We start from the raw sequence: 16382 nt of genomic DNA, 5'->3' as shown, positions 1-16382 counted from the left end.
GGAGAAAAAGAGCGGAAATTAATACCAGTGCAACACAGGTTCATTGTCACATTCTGACAGGATGATGGATGACTGGAGGATGACATATTGCATGCTGTCACAGGAAGAATGATCCAAGGTAATACACTCAAAACATGACACAAAAGGTGCTGAATGTTGCAAATAAATACATAAACCATAAACCCTGTTAAAATGTTTTTGAGAAAACAGAAACATAAGTTCCAAATGTTAAATCAAAATGATTTGCAGTGTACTTTAGGGTGGTTGTAAAGCAGATAAACTGTCCATGTTTGGAAATCACATCAGACTGAAGTACTAAGCAACTATTCATTTCCACAGATGTTAAACTTGCAGTTCCTACAATGCCTTTATTTTAGATTTCTTATAGTGGACACAGATCTGGGATATCCAACCTACATCTGTTTTCACATAAGTAATGACAGCTTCATAGGTCATATCAGTTTGACAAAAAGTTTTCATCCATAGCAATCTTTTCCTTTTCACATATGTGAAAACAGGATGAAACTAATGTAGAAGCTGACATGTACTTCAAAGAAACCTCTCCCTGACTATGTCTACGTGGACTCTGGAATTCCATTATTATTCAAAATATGACGATATTGTGAATTTGATACAAGTCATATTAACAGCATATCCAGTTTGGATATCCTGAATTAGGCCTTTTTCCGAATGTAGCATATTCCAGTCAGGACATGTTGGATATGGCAGTATTATTTGGGTTTCAGGAGCTATTTTTTTGGACATGTATGCAGTGCCTCTGGAATCAATTGAAGGTTTCACCACATGTCGTGACACAACATATCGCGATCTGTGGAATACTGTCTTCTCGGAATACGGGAAAAAACTGTAATATTTTGCGCATGTAAACATAGTCACTGCCTGAATAATAATTCTGAAAATATATTTTATTTTATGACTAATCTGACTTTTCAATGAGCCAATGATGCATTGGTATACAAATCTGAATGAAGCTGCTGCCTAGAAACCTGCAGGGTCAGGTGGCTCTGTTAACCTTAGTCAGCACCCGAGAGCAAGAGAGAGATGAGAAGAGGGAAAGTGAAGAGAGACAAAGACAGAGTGTGAGGTTACACTTATGTAACTTTCCATCCGGTGCACTCCTTTTCTACAGCATACCATGAGAGCATAATTATAGATTAGGTTCATAAATAAGCTTCAATTTGTACTTTTGCCTATTTTCAATTAAAAGTATCATTTCCGGAGATGTGTGTAATATTAAAAAATTAGCTCTGGGGTAAAGCAAGTATTAAAAACCTGCAGTTTTTTTTTTGAGCGCATGGAGAGCTAATTAAACGCTAAGATGGTTATTATGGTCTACAATCAGCAAGTCGAGGTACTTTGAAAACATAACCTTTGTCAGAAGCCATTTCTAAACTTCCATACTTAATCATTTGCTGGCTTCTATGATATATCCCAAATTGGTTGTATTTTGTAGATGAATGTGTAACCTATGTATTCCACAGCGTTTTGGATTGAGTTGTTGCCACTGTTACATTTCTCTGCAGCAGAAATTGGAGACGCTGTTGGCATTAGACCAAACTTCTGCTTCTTGGCTGGCAACAGCAAAACACAGACAGGACACTGTGATTTATTCTGGCAGGATCAGGTGTCCCCTGGATAATAAATGCGTAGTTTTGCTCTTCCTCTCAGAAGATATTGCTATTTTCCCTTTTGAAAAAAGGAAAAGGAGATTTGTTCACTATTGTAAGACAACAGTGAGCAAAGAGGATAGTTGTAGAATGTGATTATCCTGAACTCACAGTCCAAACCACAGTAGAAGCAGTGGCAGCAGCCAAGCCACAGCTGTAGCCATGGTAGATAATCTATCCACTATACTAGTGTTTATCTGTTGGTGTAGTGTGCTTGGTGTATTTTGTTGGTATGACCATATTATCACTTCAAGATGACTGATTTAGCTTGCATTAATCTACCAATCGCATCAATCTGCAAACCAGCAATCAGTCATCACAGGGCTTATAAATCAGAAGCAATGGCAGCTGAGGTACTGCAGTTTTTAGTGGCAGCTGTGTTACAATAAAACTTGCTCTCCTGAGCTGTTTACAAGAGAGATAAACCAGAGAGAAGTACGTTTCTGAAGAGCTGTTTGGTGTTTTTTTTTTGTTTTTTTGTTTACTTCTATAGACACAGCAGCAATATGATGCCCAGGGTAAAACCAGGCCAAACCTCAAGATTAATAGCTCTCTTGTTAACTGAAGGTTTCTAAGAAAAGAACGCCTGAGTTGAAGGTTTTCTCGTAAAATGACCAAAGCCTCCATGACGGCTATATGGGTGACATCATCCCCTGGCTGATATACTATAATAGCTAGAGTTCAGCTGAAGTTCATTTTTGCTGTCCTTTTGTTTAGCACATTATGCTGGTTTACACAACTAAGACAGCATAGTATCTTTGTCGACATGTTTTTGGTGACTGTATACCTAAAAAAAAAAAAAAAAAAAGTTATAATCTTGGGTTTTCAGCTTGATATATAACAAAACATGGTCTGTATGTAGAGAAATCAAACCACTGAAAGTATTAAATTATAAAACATAAGAGAAAATAAATTAAAAATCATACTTGAAACAGAAAAGGGATTATATGAGACTTTGAATACTTACAAGCAGACAATGATATATCATTCAGGCTTCAATATGGAATGTTATCGTGGTGGGATTACATGGTTGAACAAATATACAGCAAAGACAATGAAAGTCAGCATGCCAACAGCATTCTCTCTCTCTAAACTCTGATCCCAGGTCAGGGGTGAATTAAGACCAGGGTAGGATGGGGACAGTGATGGTTTTGTGAGGGAGGACATACAGGGTCAGTCAGATCTGTGTAGGGAGGGATGAGGTCATTCATGGAAAGTTAGGGATGGATGGAAGTGATTGTGATTAGGTGGGATAGGGTGGGGTCATTCATACAGGAAGTGAGACCAACAGAGACATACAGAAATAGCATTTTTACATATGAAATAAAAGGGCAGTGCAGGGGCAGCTGTGACATACAGCCATGGGTGAATGACTAAAGGCGCAGGTTATTTTTAACCAAATATAAGGACATATGTGGTTGACTGCAGCTTTTAGGGGTGCAGAGGATTGGTTGGTCCTCGGGTGAAGCCATAATGCTGGGGCAGTGACAATACGAGGGGGGGCAATGGGAGTGAAATCATGGTACTACCTAGGGGAGCAGGGGTCTGGGCCGGGGGCAGCAGGGGGAGGATAAGCAGCTAGCAGGTGCCAATTGTCCTCCCCTGGGCTCCGCTGGGCTTTAACAGGGTCATATTCTGGGCCGACTGAACCCTCACCCTCTTCCATCTGAAGGACACAAGATGCTTACAGTGAGCCCCGCTGGCTAGTCAAACAGCTCATCAGTCAGCCAGGTAGACTACTGGTAGGTCAGACATCGACACAGAAACATAACCAGTAAAGCAAGCACGTTAACTAACCAATCACACCGCAAACATATCCACAGTAGTCATTTGCTCCCATGTTAGGTCAGTTTAAGTAATGGGCTGAGCTTCCTTTTACCATTTTTTGAAAAAAAGTCCATATTTTGAAAATTAGTAGGACTAGTAGGGTTGCACAATCATGGCCAAAATTATAATCATGATTATTTTGATCAATATTAAGAGAATGATTATTTATCACGATTATTCTACTTTTAATGGAATAGAATAGAAAGAGTCCATTGTCATCGTACAACAGAATTTGAAGGTGCTACTTCAGAAAACAGTGCAAGAATTATAATTATAAATGGAAAAAACAACTCCACAAACCAAAAAAATATGAGGCACACATACATAGATAAATGACTAATAAATACTTTAAAATAGGTTAGAAATTACCCATTGTTGTTGCTCAGAGGAAAGCATTCTATTGCACAGAATGACTAATGTTTAGGTTATTGCACAGAATGGATATAGGTCAATTCACATTGATGAACTGTTTGAGTTTAGCATTCTGATGGCCCAGGGAAAGAAACTGTTCTTGTGTCTGTCAATAAACAAAGCACTGCTTTGACTACCAAGTTGTACAGTATTCCTGCAACCGTGCCTGCAAATTGTTGCGCTTTTTACACAAAATTAAAACAACAGAGCACTTTTATCTTGAGCTGAAGTCTTGCTAATTATCAAATATTTGTCTTAAAATAAGACTTAAAACTAGAATTACAGGAATCCCCCCCAGTTTTCTTAAGATATTGCGTTCACAAGAATGAGACAGTAAAAGCTCACTGTGACCTTGACATTTGTCAACCAAGATCTAATCAGTTCATTGCTGAGTCCAAGTGGATGTTTATGCAAAATCTGGTGAAAGTCCCTAAGGATTTTGCATACAGACAGTATATACAGACAACCTGAAAATATAATGCCTCTGGCCACATCTGTCGCTGCTGCAGAGGCATAATAAGGTTCTTCATCACCTGAATTCAGTGCACCTCCTAGAGCAAAACATAAATACGTGTTTATTGGACACTTATCTTTGGCCAAATGGAATGTGATTGCATTGGTTATTTCACTCCATCGTTGAGAGCTGGATGGACACTGTGACGTGCTGTACAGTATTGTTTTTATGGATGTCTGGATTGATGCCATGCAGCACAGGGATTCAGTGAGGTACACTGAAATGTTAGCGACATTATTGTTGTTCTTCATGCATATATTGTACTGCAGTTTATGAAGTTCTGTAGGTGGTTGAACAAGCTGTGTTGCCTTGCAGCTGAGACACAAGTCTAATGCATTCTTAATCCAAAGTACTTCTTAATGATGGAACTGTGTAGAGGGGCTGGCTTTTCGCCTCCTGCTCCTGACATTTGATTTTCATTATACCTGTCTGCTCTCTGTTGTTCATTACTCTTTCACTCTGGACTGTAGCCGCAACATTCTAGAGTTTTTTTTGAGGGTTATCTATGCAAGCTTCACACAAAGCGCCATGTCACCTCTTCTTAAGTAGGGGCTGGCTCTTATTTAGTTAAGTACTTAAATTTGATTTGCAGCAGGGCTCTGGCTTGTGAAGAGCCAAAAATCATGATAGAGATTAATATTGGATCAGTTGTGCAGCCCAACACACTGATACAATACATTTTATTTGATTTTTAAAATGATATTTTTGATTTGAAATGATATCATACCTTTGGCGTTATTTTGTTTTGTAAATCTATGGACTCAATACGAGACCAAATGACTGAAGATACAGTGGATATGTTTTTCAGTGCTGCTTATTTACCAAACAGCAGGTTAATTAGTCAGTTAGTAAGCAAGCAGTCCGTCAGTCAGCAAGTCAGTCCAGGCTGCGCTGTAGGAGGGCGGTTAATTATATTTCTGACCCTCACCTTAAAGTGTGCTCAAATACAAATACAGAGTATATAGAGACCAAATCAATGCTGGTCCCCTTTTTAAAGCCGTTCTAAAGTGACCTCACCAACAATTTTCTTCATAGCAACAGAGATGAGAACAAACTTTTGGCTTACAAAGCAAATAAGAGCCACTGCTTTCTTTTGTTTGACACAAGACACCAATGTGCATCCCAGGTCTTATTCCCTTGCTACAGACCTGAACCTCATCTTAATTGGCACTGTGAGATAATCATAAATCATTGCTTAAGAAGAATACTGTCAGAAAATCTGACTGAGGGTGATGAGGTAACTGGAGGAGGGCTTTAATTCCTCACAAAAGCAGCGACAAGTAAACACAGAAAAAAGCTGCAGGCGGAAGAAAGATGTCTCGAGGGAAACGCATCCTTCTAGTGCAGATAAGAGCAAATCTATTAGCATCCGAACCAATTAACCTGCTGCTGAATCTATCAGAGCCATAGAGTAGGCAAACAGCAGAAAACCCAGGAGAGCCCTCTGGGTTCTTTTGCGATTACCTCACTCTCTAATCTAATTAAGAAAAAAAGACTCTGATAGATACTGGAACTCTTTCGACAGAACTGAATAAATTGCATTATACAGCACATAAACATGGAAACAGACTTTGATTTAAAACCCAGTAAGAGCATGTTATGTAGTTCTACCAATCCAAAAAACAAATTACTCAAACTGAGGAAAGAGGACGTCCTTTGCAGAATGCGCTTTTTGAGCCTTCCCTTCCCATAATGCACGAAACACATGTGATCAGTCAGTCTACAGTTTGTCTCTGTGCACTGAGTTTATGGGATGGGACCTGCATTGCCTTCATTGTTGGTAAACTGGAATATAAAATCAGTTGACAGCATCTTACACCAACATCTTCACCTTGCTAAAACAACTGCAAGTAATTGTACCTTTATGAAGGTAGCAAAAGTTTAGTTTGTGTTGAAACTGTTTTTGAGAGTTGTGTCTTATTAAATATTGGAAATGCAAAACAGTTCAACAGCACCACAAACTACAACCTCTAAAATAATGAACCAGTTGAATTAGCACCTCTATAAAACTGTTTTTTCAGAAAAGATTATTAATACGATTGTGAAGGTAGGATTTATTGGAGGGCAGTTGTATAAGACTGCATTAGTGTTAGCAATGTTCACATACTGGCAACTACAAGTAAGTGTCATGTAAAGCGCTATAACCGTAAAATAAAAGCTTTTTTTATTTTATTTTTTTATAAATACGTAGTAGCATATGCAAGTGCTACTGAACTATACGAGTTAACATGCCACTCAGCTGCAAAGAGAAAGACATGCATGCAGCAAATATTAGCCTGTAGGAGCATACTAGGTCTGCAACTGACTATTATTTTCATTATCATTTAAAGTGCAGTTTATTTTCCAGATAAATGTTTTGCTAATATAATGTCAGAAAATGACAAAAATGCCCCAGAATGGTTTTAACTGACTGTAGGAGTATGCTTTTGCGTTTTTCCCTGATGTGTAATGTTTGACATCGTGGGCAGGCCAGAAAATAGATGAGTAAACAGTAGAAAGCAGCATGGATGCCAGTGACAATGTTGCAGTATATACAGTATATAGTAGTTTATTTCTCTTACTTATTCAGTCTCTCCTTCAAACTCGCTGCCAACTAATTTGGAACGATGTTTAAGCACTGCTTGGTGGAGTATATTGATGGTTGTCATCGCATCTTGCCAGCAGAGGAGCTAAAATTACTGTGTCCACCTAGTTGTTGCATCTCCATCACTGCTGATACCCCAATACTCCAGACTACTGCACACTCATTTCACCTGGGTGTGAATGCCAACCGTTACCTTTCCTTTTCAATACAAAAGCCAGATGTTATAGTGGATGTAAGTGGGGTTTTTTCTGTGTTGTGGGAAAGGGGCTTAATTGCTGTACCCCTCGGCACGACTAAAATACAGATAAAAGAATATCATCCAAATACATTTACAAGATCAATTCACCTGATCTTGGAAAGTTACATATCAGCAAAATTAAACGGTTTACATGTTCACTAGCAGAGACTGATCTGTCCAAGATCAAGATTTTTTTTTGGCTTTTGGTCTTTTCCCTTTTCCGCAGGGAGCTCACACCATGGTTACCATCTCCCTTGTAACTTGTTTATAATGACACCTTCTATGATAGCACAAGATCCTCAAGTCATCAGTCTAAAACAGTGATGATAATAATGAACCATCAGTCATGCTTTTAACAGAACAGCATCATGCTGCTGTATAAGGCAGCTCGGACCTGTCAAAGAGTCTGTCATGCAGCTGTAGAGGGTCATTAGTCTTGTGCTCTGGGTCTGCTGAAACCATGCAGGTACTCTGAACTCTGAGGTGAGGAGGGTGTCTCAGAGCACTGAACCCAATTCGAGGGGTTTTGACTGGGCATATGTGGAGAGGACGGACCATGCTAAGAGGGGGTACTTCGATGTGCTGCACCATGCGACTGTCTGTATGATGTCACTTTAACATGAGTGTGGCATGCCAGACTGCAGTTGTATGAGAAGATCACAAGCTGATGGTCAGGAGGCGGGTCTGACCAGGTGCACTGATTTGGGACTAATGCAGATGCAGGATGTCACAGTCAAAATGACTCAGGTGCCCAAATAGCCCCTGTATGACAACATTGCCAGCACACTATAAGTGTCAAGGAAAAGAGTAGAAATTAGGCCACTCATTCACTCACTCATTCATCTGTGTGTTCATGCACTGAGGGGAGTGATGATGGTACCATGCTGTAACATGCAGCGGCTGAATTGCTTGATGTCACAGTCTTCTACATTATCTCTTAGCCCACAAAGCCCTGAAATATATTTAGCCCCCTGCCCTCCCATCCCAATCACGGAGAATGCTGATTGGCTTGTACAAGGCATGCAGTCACAGATATGACAGAAAACCAACTGTTCCAACATTAACAGCACACTTCTCTATAGTCAGTGTACTGCCAGTGTTAGAAACAGGCCTCAGTAGGACTTAATCAAGTCCAGACCTGGGAGGAAGAACATTTCAGTACTGTCTGAATGATAATAAAAGAGTGCTTGATTCTTAAAGCAATGTTTCTACTTTTTAGACGCTAAGATTATAACACTGATTTTGAAAAGCATCTCAACTTCTGCATCTGTAATCTAAAGCTAAATGCTTCAGAATGTTTAAGACGTTTAAAACATTTTAAATAATATCTGGTATAAACTTCTCAAGTATATTATTTACCATATATAGTTAATGTTAAATGTTAAATTTGCATCACAAGTACATGAAGAAGAACACAAGCTTATTGTAAAGAGACACAGTGCAGAGTTATGTATGGTTTAGACGGTACAATGAAAGTTATGGAATTGCCTTTTGCGGCACCAATTATATTTTGCTAATTTAAATGTTAATGTGTGATACAAAGAAACAAACTCCTAATAACTTTGAAAAACTGACTGTTGTGGTTTCTAATTTCAAATATATATTTCTAAACGAGTGAAACTGAAATCAAATTTAGAAGGAGCAGCATCTTTGCAGGGAAAAAGGACAAACTAGTTAACCTTTGCTGATCATTCACAAAAACACAAAGATTTATCCAAAAAACAACTAATACAGAAATATTGCTTTTGAATGAAGCACTCCCAGGATACTTATTCTATTTAAATTAATATTAAGGCGCATTTTAAGCCCAGGGCTGAATCCGTCTCATCCCCTCTACCTAATTTTGCCCAGCTGGCTCTTGGCTCTGGACAGAGGCTGCAGAGCGATGAAGTCATCACCTATCGCCACACGGTTGGAATACATCTACGCCGGGAGAATACACAGAGAGGATAGGAGGAAGAACACACACAGACGGGTTAGATATCAAGCTCTCATGCACACACACGCAATTTATACCGTACCTACATTCAGACTCACACACCAACATACACACAAAGACAAAACGAGACAAAGGTTAGAGTAGAAGCCACAAACACCACATAGGATTGGAAAAGGCTGTTCATTTTTCTCATAAACAGGACGAGAGTTATGTCTAGTGTATGTCTAGAGATTCTAAAGATTCTCTGTCTGGGTGCATTTTTTTAAAATATTGTAGATAAGCAAATGTACACAGCAAGATAACCATTAATTTTTATGCCACAGTATACCTCAAAACCGGTGTACTGCAACAACTATACTTGTCACTGTCATTTTTTTCCCCAGCCATCCAATCACAGTGAGGGAGAGGCTGGACAACTACCACAAAGACATATTGCTGTCATCCTGCTGACCAACAATAACAAATCTCCCGACATGTTTCAGCCTTCCCAAATAAGCAAGTAAAGCAAATAAGTACTCTACCTTCAGCCAGTGTTTTTACTACAGAACATTACATATTATACATAAAATCACAAATATTTTGTATAATTTTGTATCATAACCACCAAGGTGTCTCAACTTAGAAAAACACTGTGCCCCTTATTGTACCTCACTGTCTTTCTGTGTTCTGCATTTAACAATGAACAAGTATTTAATTTGTTTTGAACCTGTGACATCTGTTTGTTAAAAAGTAACAATGTACCTTATGATAGCCTAAAGATAAAGCGTATGTAGAAAGTAGTAAAATCAGCAAAAATACAGAAATTAAAAAAACAACAACAACAAAAAAATGGAAGTAATCAGTACATTTGTGCCAATCACTGCAGGGAATTCCTCCATTGTGACAGCCCTAGCATTTTGAGGAAATTTCTCATTATGTTGCGATCCCTACTTATAATTATTATTTAGAGATAAATCAGTCTTTGAGAAAGTTAAACACTATTTTGCGGTACTAAATGACTATCTTGAGACACTAAGTCATCATTATGACAATGTTTGTTATAATAATGACTTCAAGGATTTTTTTAAATATGTACACTGTATTGGCAGAGATGGGCTTCCATAGAGTTTCAAAAGGAAGACGGATTAAACTAAAACATTAACAATAACAGCATGTATCTGCTGTGAGGTGACCATGCACACTGTGTGTTTGTCTATGCATGTACTGGATCAGAAAGTAATGCAGAGCATGTGTGCAACTGAACACCATGCTGTTCCTGTACAGAAGTATCTCCTGACCACAGAGGCTGAGAAAATAATAAACTGTTTAAACCATGTAACACAAACAACATTTCCTTCCTGATGCTAGAATGTGTTACCTTGACATTTTACTTTATTTTCTTCCTCCAGGCTCTCATTACAGGAAATATTATTTCCATCTTTGTGATACAAGTAGGAGTAAGTATTAAATCAACACGGCACACAGAGGACAGTTTAACTACTGGAATATGTTTGGCCTCCCCTGTGCCATTTCATTATTTTAATGAGTTTTACTTTTAAGCCTGCAGACCTTACAGATAAACCCAGAACTATAGAAATAGCCTTTTAGCACTCTTCGCCTAAAACAGTTGGTATGATTATCTTACAACTACAGTAATGAACTAGCTCATATCCAATTAGACCGTCTGATTCAAGTGAATGCAAAACATGCTTTGATTTCATTGCAACATTTGCCAAATTGTGAATTTCTTCATGAGCTTTTATAGGTTTGCTTTCCATACCGGATACCATACTCTTTCTGACTTCTTTCTCTCATCCTGCCTTTCAGCCTTCTTTAAATCATCATTTAACATTGACAAAAGTGATGTAATTTTGGCTTCAGTCACTTGAAAACATTTTTTCTAAAACAATACAAGTTGAGAGTCTGGGTGGATTCCTTTCACACATTCAAGATTACCATAACAAAACTACCATTGAGAGCAGAAATAAGGAAAGATAACTTTGGAAAAGAACAAAACATCTGCTGTTCCCCAAGTGGCTTCTGCAGAATGGATGCCCAGGAGAATATAGAAAAGTTTTCTGCTAAGAAACTAGTCAAACAGTGAGTTGAGAATTACTGTGACCAAGAGTGACTACTTGGAGTCAGGCCAGCAGGGAGCTGGGCATGTGAAACCTCTGGGAAATAAACAGATAAATGCTGGATGAGGCTCTTTAAAGCCCAGCCAATTTGAAAGAAAATCCTTGCTTTGGACCAAGATTAATCCAGTTCACAAGAATGGCTGGACTTCTTTGCAAAAGTTCCCAGACAAAACAACTAGGACTGGGGCGATGCATCGACGTAACTGGCGTAATCGATTACGTGAATACCTTGATTCATATAACGTGTGTCAACGCGTTGCACCGTTTCACACAGCGCGCCTTAGGAGAGCGTGAGCAGCACCAAGCGTGTTATTTTTTTGTTTTGGCGCTCGTGTATCAAGTTAGAGCGTGCACACTGCTCGTCTGAGCTGCGTGTCAGCCGCAGCACATCTAGAGAAACGGTGGCTTGCCGTTTTTTTACGCAACATTTGCATTTGTTAACTCTATACCAATTCATATTGCAGTTTAAAGTCTCTCCCTGTCACAGAGATGAGGAAATGCAAAGATGTTTGTTTTACCTCAACTTCCTTGCTTCCCTTTCAAAACAAAAGCTACCTGACTGTGTCTCTGTGGACAGAATGCCATCAGTTGCTGATACAATGCATTTTAGTTTGAAACATTTACAGGACGGGGTTGTCAGCTGTGCGGGAGCTTGTATAACTTCATAAATGAGTGGATATGTGCTTATAAATATGAAAATACAGCACTCATATCAGCAGGCAGCGGTATGCCTTAAGGCCCAGTTATGGCTGGACTATTTTGATACAGAAAGAATGTACTAGTTTTTTTTCTGTTAGAGAAAAGTTATAGTGTTACTCAAATTGCACTAATTTTACTGTCAGATGTTTTGTTGGACTGGTAGATTTGAGGTTTGTTACTGTAACAAAGAGTAACTGTTTTGTTACTCCTCCAGAAAGTGTCTTGTATTTAACATTGTTTTATTTATTTTGCTGTTGGATTGATTGTAGTGCAATGTAGATGCACTACATTCCTTTTACTTGAGTGGAACAAGCTCTTGCATTAATTTTATTTTGAAGAGACTTTATATCAGACTGTAAAACACAGATTGGGGAATAATGCCCTGCAGTGCATGACGAGTTTTAAAATTTTATTTTCGGTAAAATCGTTGTTATATTAATCCAGTAATAAAAAAATAATAGTTAGATCAATTAAAAAAATAATTGATAGATTAATTTAAAAAATAATCGATAGATTAATTGATAAAAAAATAATTGTTAGGTGCAGCCCTAAAAACAACATATAAAAGTCTTCTTTGACTTTCTCCCCCTGTACCCCATGTTACCTGATTCTTCTGTGTGCTGGTGGGCTGCAGATGCCGGTAGAAGACCTTCTTCACCACATCAGGAAAGAGGCAAGTTATGACGATGATAATGATGGCAAACCACGCTGAACCGCTGGACAGCAGCTGTACAAATACAAAGTACATGTCCTGGGTATGGAGGAACGGCCTGGAGGGGAGAGGAAGGCACACAATGGTTACATACTGCAGAAGACAGGAAACAGATAACCGTTTTAATGCTTCTTGTCAGCAGTTTATAAGTAAGCAACAAGCAGCCTGGCTTGTCTCTCTTTGCCTCTTCACAGTAAATTCACCTTTCACTGGCGGTTGCAGTCATGTTCTTAGAAATATTGAAATATTCCCACGCGCCACAGAATTTAACAACCTGTACAGATGTAATGCCACAAATACCAATTACAGCCCAGTGTTAATCGGGATGGCTCCCACTGGTTCTTGAGTTGACTGGATTGAGTAAAGTGTTCAAGACTCATCTGATCAATCAAACACACTCCCAGATAATCACTGCTCGTTCTAACAAAGCCTCTGTGATTATCTGCTAAGTGCAAAGATCGCTGAATCTGATGTGAATCAGCCCGTTTCATCCAGAGCCTCAGCATTGCGCTAATTATGTGCTAATAATGTGAATAATTTATACACCCCTCATACTGTAGGTGAATCCCTACAACAGGAATTCAGAGGAAAGGGAAAAATAGTGATGTCGTTTAAAGTAAAGGAGAGCTTAAATCTATTTCAGTAAGAAACTTGTGCTAGATTTTTTTCTTGATGCGATTTCACTGAATCTTAATTTAACAATACAGTAACTAATAAATTATTGAAATACTGAAAGCCCAAAAAGTGCACTGCACATACCTTTATCAAGTTCTGTTATAAAAAGGTTTTCAAAGAGCCAGAGAAAAATTTGTACATATCAGGGTTCCTCCAGATTAGAGCAAGTTAGATTTAAGACTTGAAAGGCCTTCTTAAATGGCACTTGGAATGAAATTCAAGACCAGTTTTTCAATGACTCAAATTAGTTGAAATACATGACTTGGGAAAAAGGGGGAAAAAAAGTTTAATTTGTTTATAAACAATTTTGCCCAAATGTCCACTGAAACACAAAACATGTGTTTTTTTGTCTTGTGCTGGAGATGAGGGTATAACAGAACTGGGAAATACATTTTTTTGCAGGTTGTCATGGTGATTTTGTGTTTATACTTCTGCCTGTGGGATTCCGCTGCCTTGCCTTACCGTCATGCTAAGTTAGAAAAACGTTTTGCATAAAATAAACAGAGCCTCCTAGCTTTTCCATGCTGCAAGATCTTGGTGATATAGCCAATTCGAACTTCACCATGTCGTCCAGGGGACAGGGACAGCTAGACAGCTGAATGCCTTTTAAGACTTTTTTAGGATGCAGGGGATACTAAGAATATAATATACAGAGTATGATGCACATAATATGACAATCTCTTAGAGTGGTGACATTTTTTCGTTGGATTTATCCTTAGATGTTACAAAAGATTATTATACTGTCTTGTCTTCCTTTTCAAGGCATTTTAAGCTCAGAGGCTTAAAGCAGTACACATATCCCATTATATAAACTATTGTCCACTTACTTCTATTTTCCATCATTAACTATCAAAGTAGTCACTTGTTACCAACATGAAAGGTTCTGGAACAATGTAAATGCAATAATTTAACACTTAGAAATTCACTTTGTTTTTCTTTCAAGACATCTATTATGTTAAACCACTGCAATTTACTCTGCAGTATGTATTTGTAGGGATTATTAATGAGATGTTATGAGCGACTAACATTTGAGCAGAGAGACCGTGTTGCAAAGCATTTTCTTCGAGTGTGAAAGTAACGTCTTACAAGAACTAAGAACCTCTTCTTACCAGATGATGCCTCCATAGAAGAGAGAAAAGATGAAGTAGAAGGCAATCGAACCCCACGTCACAAAATGGTTCATCCACGTCCAGAAATGAGTCTCTAAAGCAAGCTGTTATCACACACACACACACACACACGACGGGGAGGAAATAAAGCTAGGTGTAAAACACAGAGACAGGGGACACATAGGACATCAATAAACCACAGCAATCTGCCTCTCTGCAGTGAAAAAGACCTTGACCGCAAATCCCTGACAAAAACGTTCCTCTTAATGGCCACTGACATCATCTTATTACTTCACAACATGCTGTATTTTATATTGAGACTGTGGTAATACATGTGTGTCCCTGTGGATGTGAAAATGCTACACAGCTCTCAGCTGATGCACACAGTTACAGTCCCCTTAAAAGTCCAGTGTGTAGGATTCAGGGGGATTTGTTGGCACTAGTAGTATATACTATTCTTAACTGTGTTTTGATCAGTTACAATCACCTGAAACCATGAGCTATTGTGTTTTTGTTACCTTAGGATGAGCTGTTTATATCTACATACAGAGCAGGTCCTCCTCCATGGAGTGCATTATGTTGTTTCTACAATAGCCCAAAACGCACCCAAACAAACACTTGCTCTACATAGGGCTGTTTATGTTTTTGTGTTTCCGTATTTTTGCGTTTTAGCATTTCTCACCAAACTTCTCCTGCGTGCTAGGCACACAGGAGATGTTTCAGTTGGTTGCAATCTGCAACCTCAACACTAGATGCCACTAAATCCCAAAGACTGGACCTTTAAAACTGCATTTGGCTATTTGTGACCAAGAGGGGTCACACAGACTGAAAAAACAAACTCACAAATTGATTTTCTATGGAAAAATGTTCTCCAACAACTGATTTTAAACCGAACATTCAATTGCTTTTTACATTAAATTTAGTTGACTGACCCCAAAGTAAAGTATTTAGTGTGCTACATGCTAGACTAGTTGTTTCATCAATCACAGATTTTTCTTTGGCTGTTTAGATTTTTACTGTTTTGTGATGACCACATAGCTTACATGCAGTTTCTGAAATGCTCCTTCTATACAAACCAAGCCCTCCCTAGACCAATATTAACCATCACCATTTAAGAAAAATATATGTATTTACAGCTGAATATAACTTATACAGCTGAGTATAAGCTGACATGTAAAGAGAAATACATTCAAAGATGTGTGAAATGAATTGATCATGTCAGATCTTATACTGACTAATGCAATTGTGAGAAATTAAAGATCAGGTGTAATTTACCTTTAATGTGACAGTGATGACCATGACAGTAAAGACCAACGTTCCAAAAGTCCAGTTCCCAAACATCTATAAAACAGACATAAAACAATGACTTAAACTGTTGACGGTATTTCATTGTGACAGTTAAATGGCGAAATAGTGGTTACGCTTACATGCATGAGCACTGTTACTAACAATATGGCATTATGGTAAGATTATCGTATGGTCGACTTGTTTACATGTATCTTTGATACTTAATCTAAGTCCTATTCCTGCAGTCAAGAATGAACCCATAAATATAACGCTACTCCTCTTTGACTCAGCAGTATTACTTTAGCTCCAGGTTGCAGATCTTTCACAAATAAATCTATGATGTTTATTTGGCATTTCACTGCAATGAATAATGGATACCACAAGCACCTGTCACACTTGCTGTATCTAATATTGACTGATTACATTGCATAAAAAAAAAATCATAAATTTTTCCCATCAAACCACAACTCTGAGTGAAATTTAGGAGTCAGGTGAGACAAGAGGAGCAGCACTCTGCTTCAGTTGTGCAATGGAGAGAGAAAGAGACCCCTGCCTCAGTTAACAAGTTGAGTGGCAATACGA

General features: G+C 38.4%; 1 protein-coding gene across 3 annotated transcripts in view; it reads right to left on the bottom strand.

Moving 5' to 3' along the window:
* atp11b (ATPase phospholipid transporting 11B (putative)) overlaps positions 1 to 16382 on the bottom strand; it is a 62907-nt gene that overhangs the window by 9709 nt on the left and 36816 nt on the right. For all 3 annotated transcript variants that reach the window (XR_006107305.1, XM_042514199.1, XM_042514192.1), the window contains exons 26-28: positions 15789 to 15854; positions 14514 to 14617; positions 12622 to 12787 (exon numbers count right to left, since the gene is read on the bottom strand). Coding sequence is in view for 2 of the 3 variants with exons in the window: in XM_042514199.1 (XP_042370133.1) it covers positions 12622 to 12787; positions 14514 to 14617; positions 15789 to 15854 (336 nt within the window). In the remaining variant the exon portion in view is untranslated. The remainder of the gene's footprint in view (positions 1 to 12621; positions 12788 to 14513; positions 14618 to 15788; positions 15855 to 16382) is intronic.

This window comes from Plectropomus leopardus, chromosome 3 (assembly GCF_008729295.1).
Source record: "Plectropomus leopardus isolate mb chromosome 3, YSFRI_Pleo_2.0, whole genome shotgun sequence".
Lineage (NCBI taxonomy): Eukaryota > Metazoa > Chordata > Actinopteri > Perciformes > Serranidae > Plectropomus > Plectropomus leopardus.
This window is presented reverse-complemented; position numbering and strand designations above follow the sequence as displayed.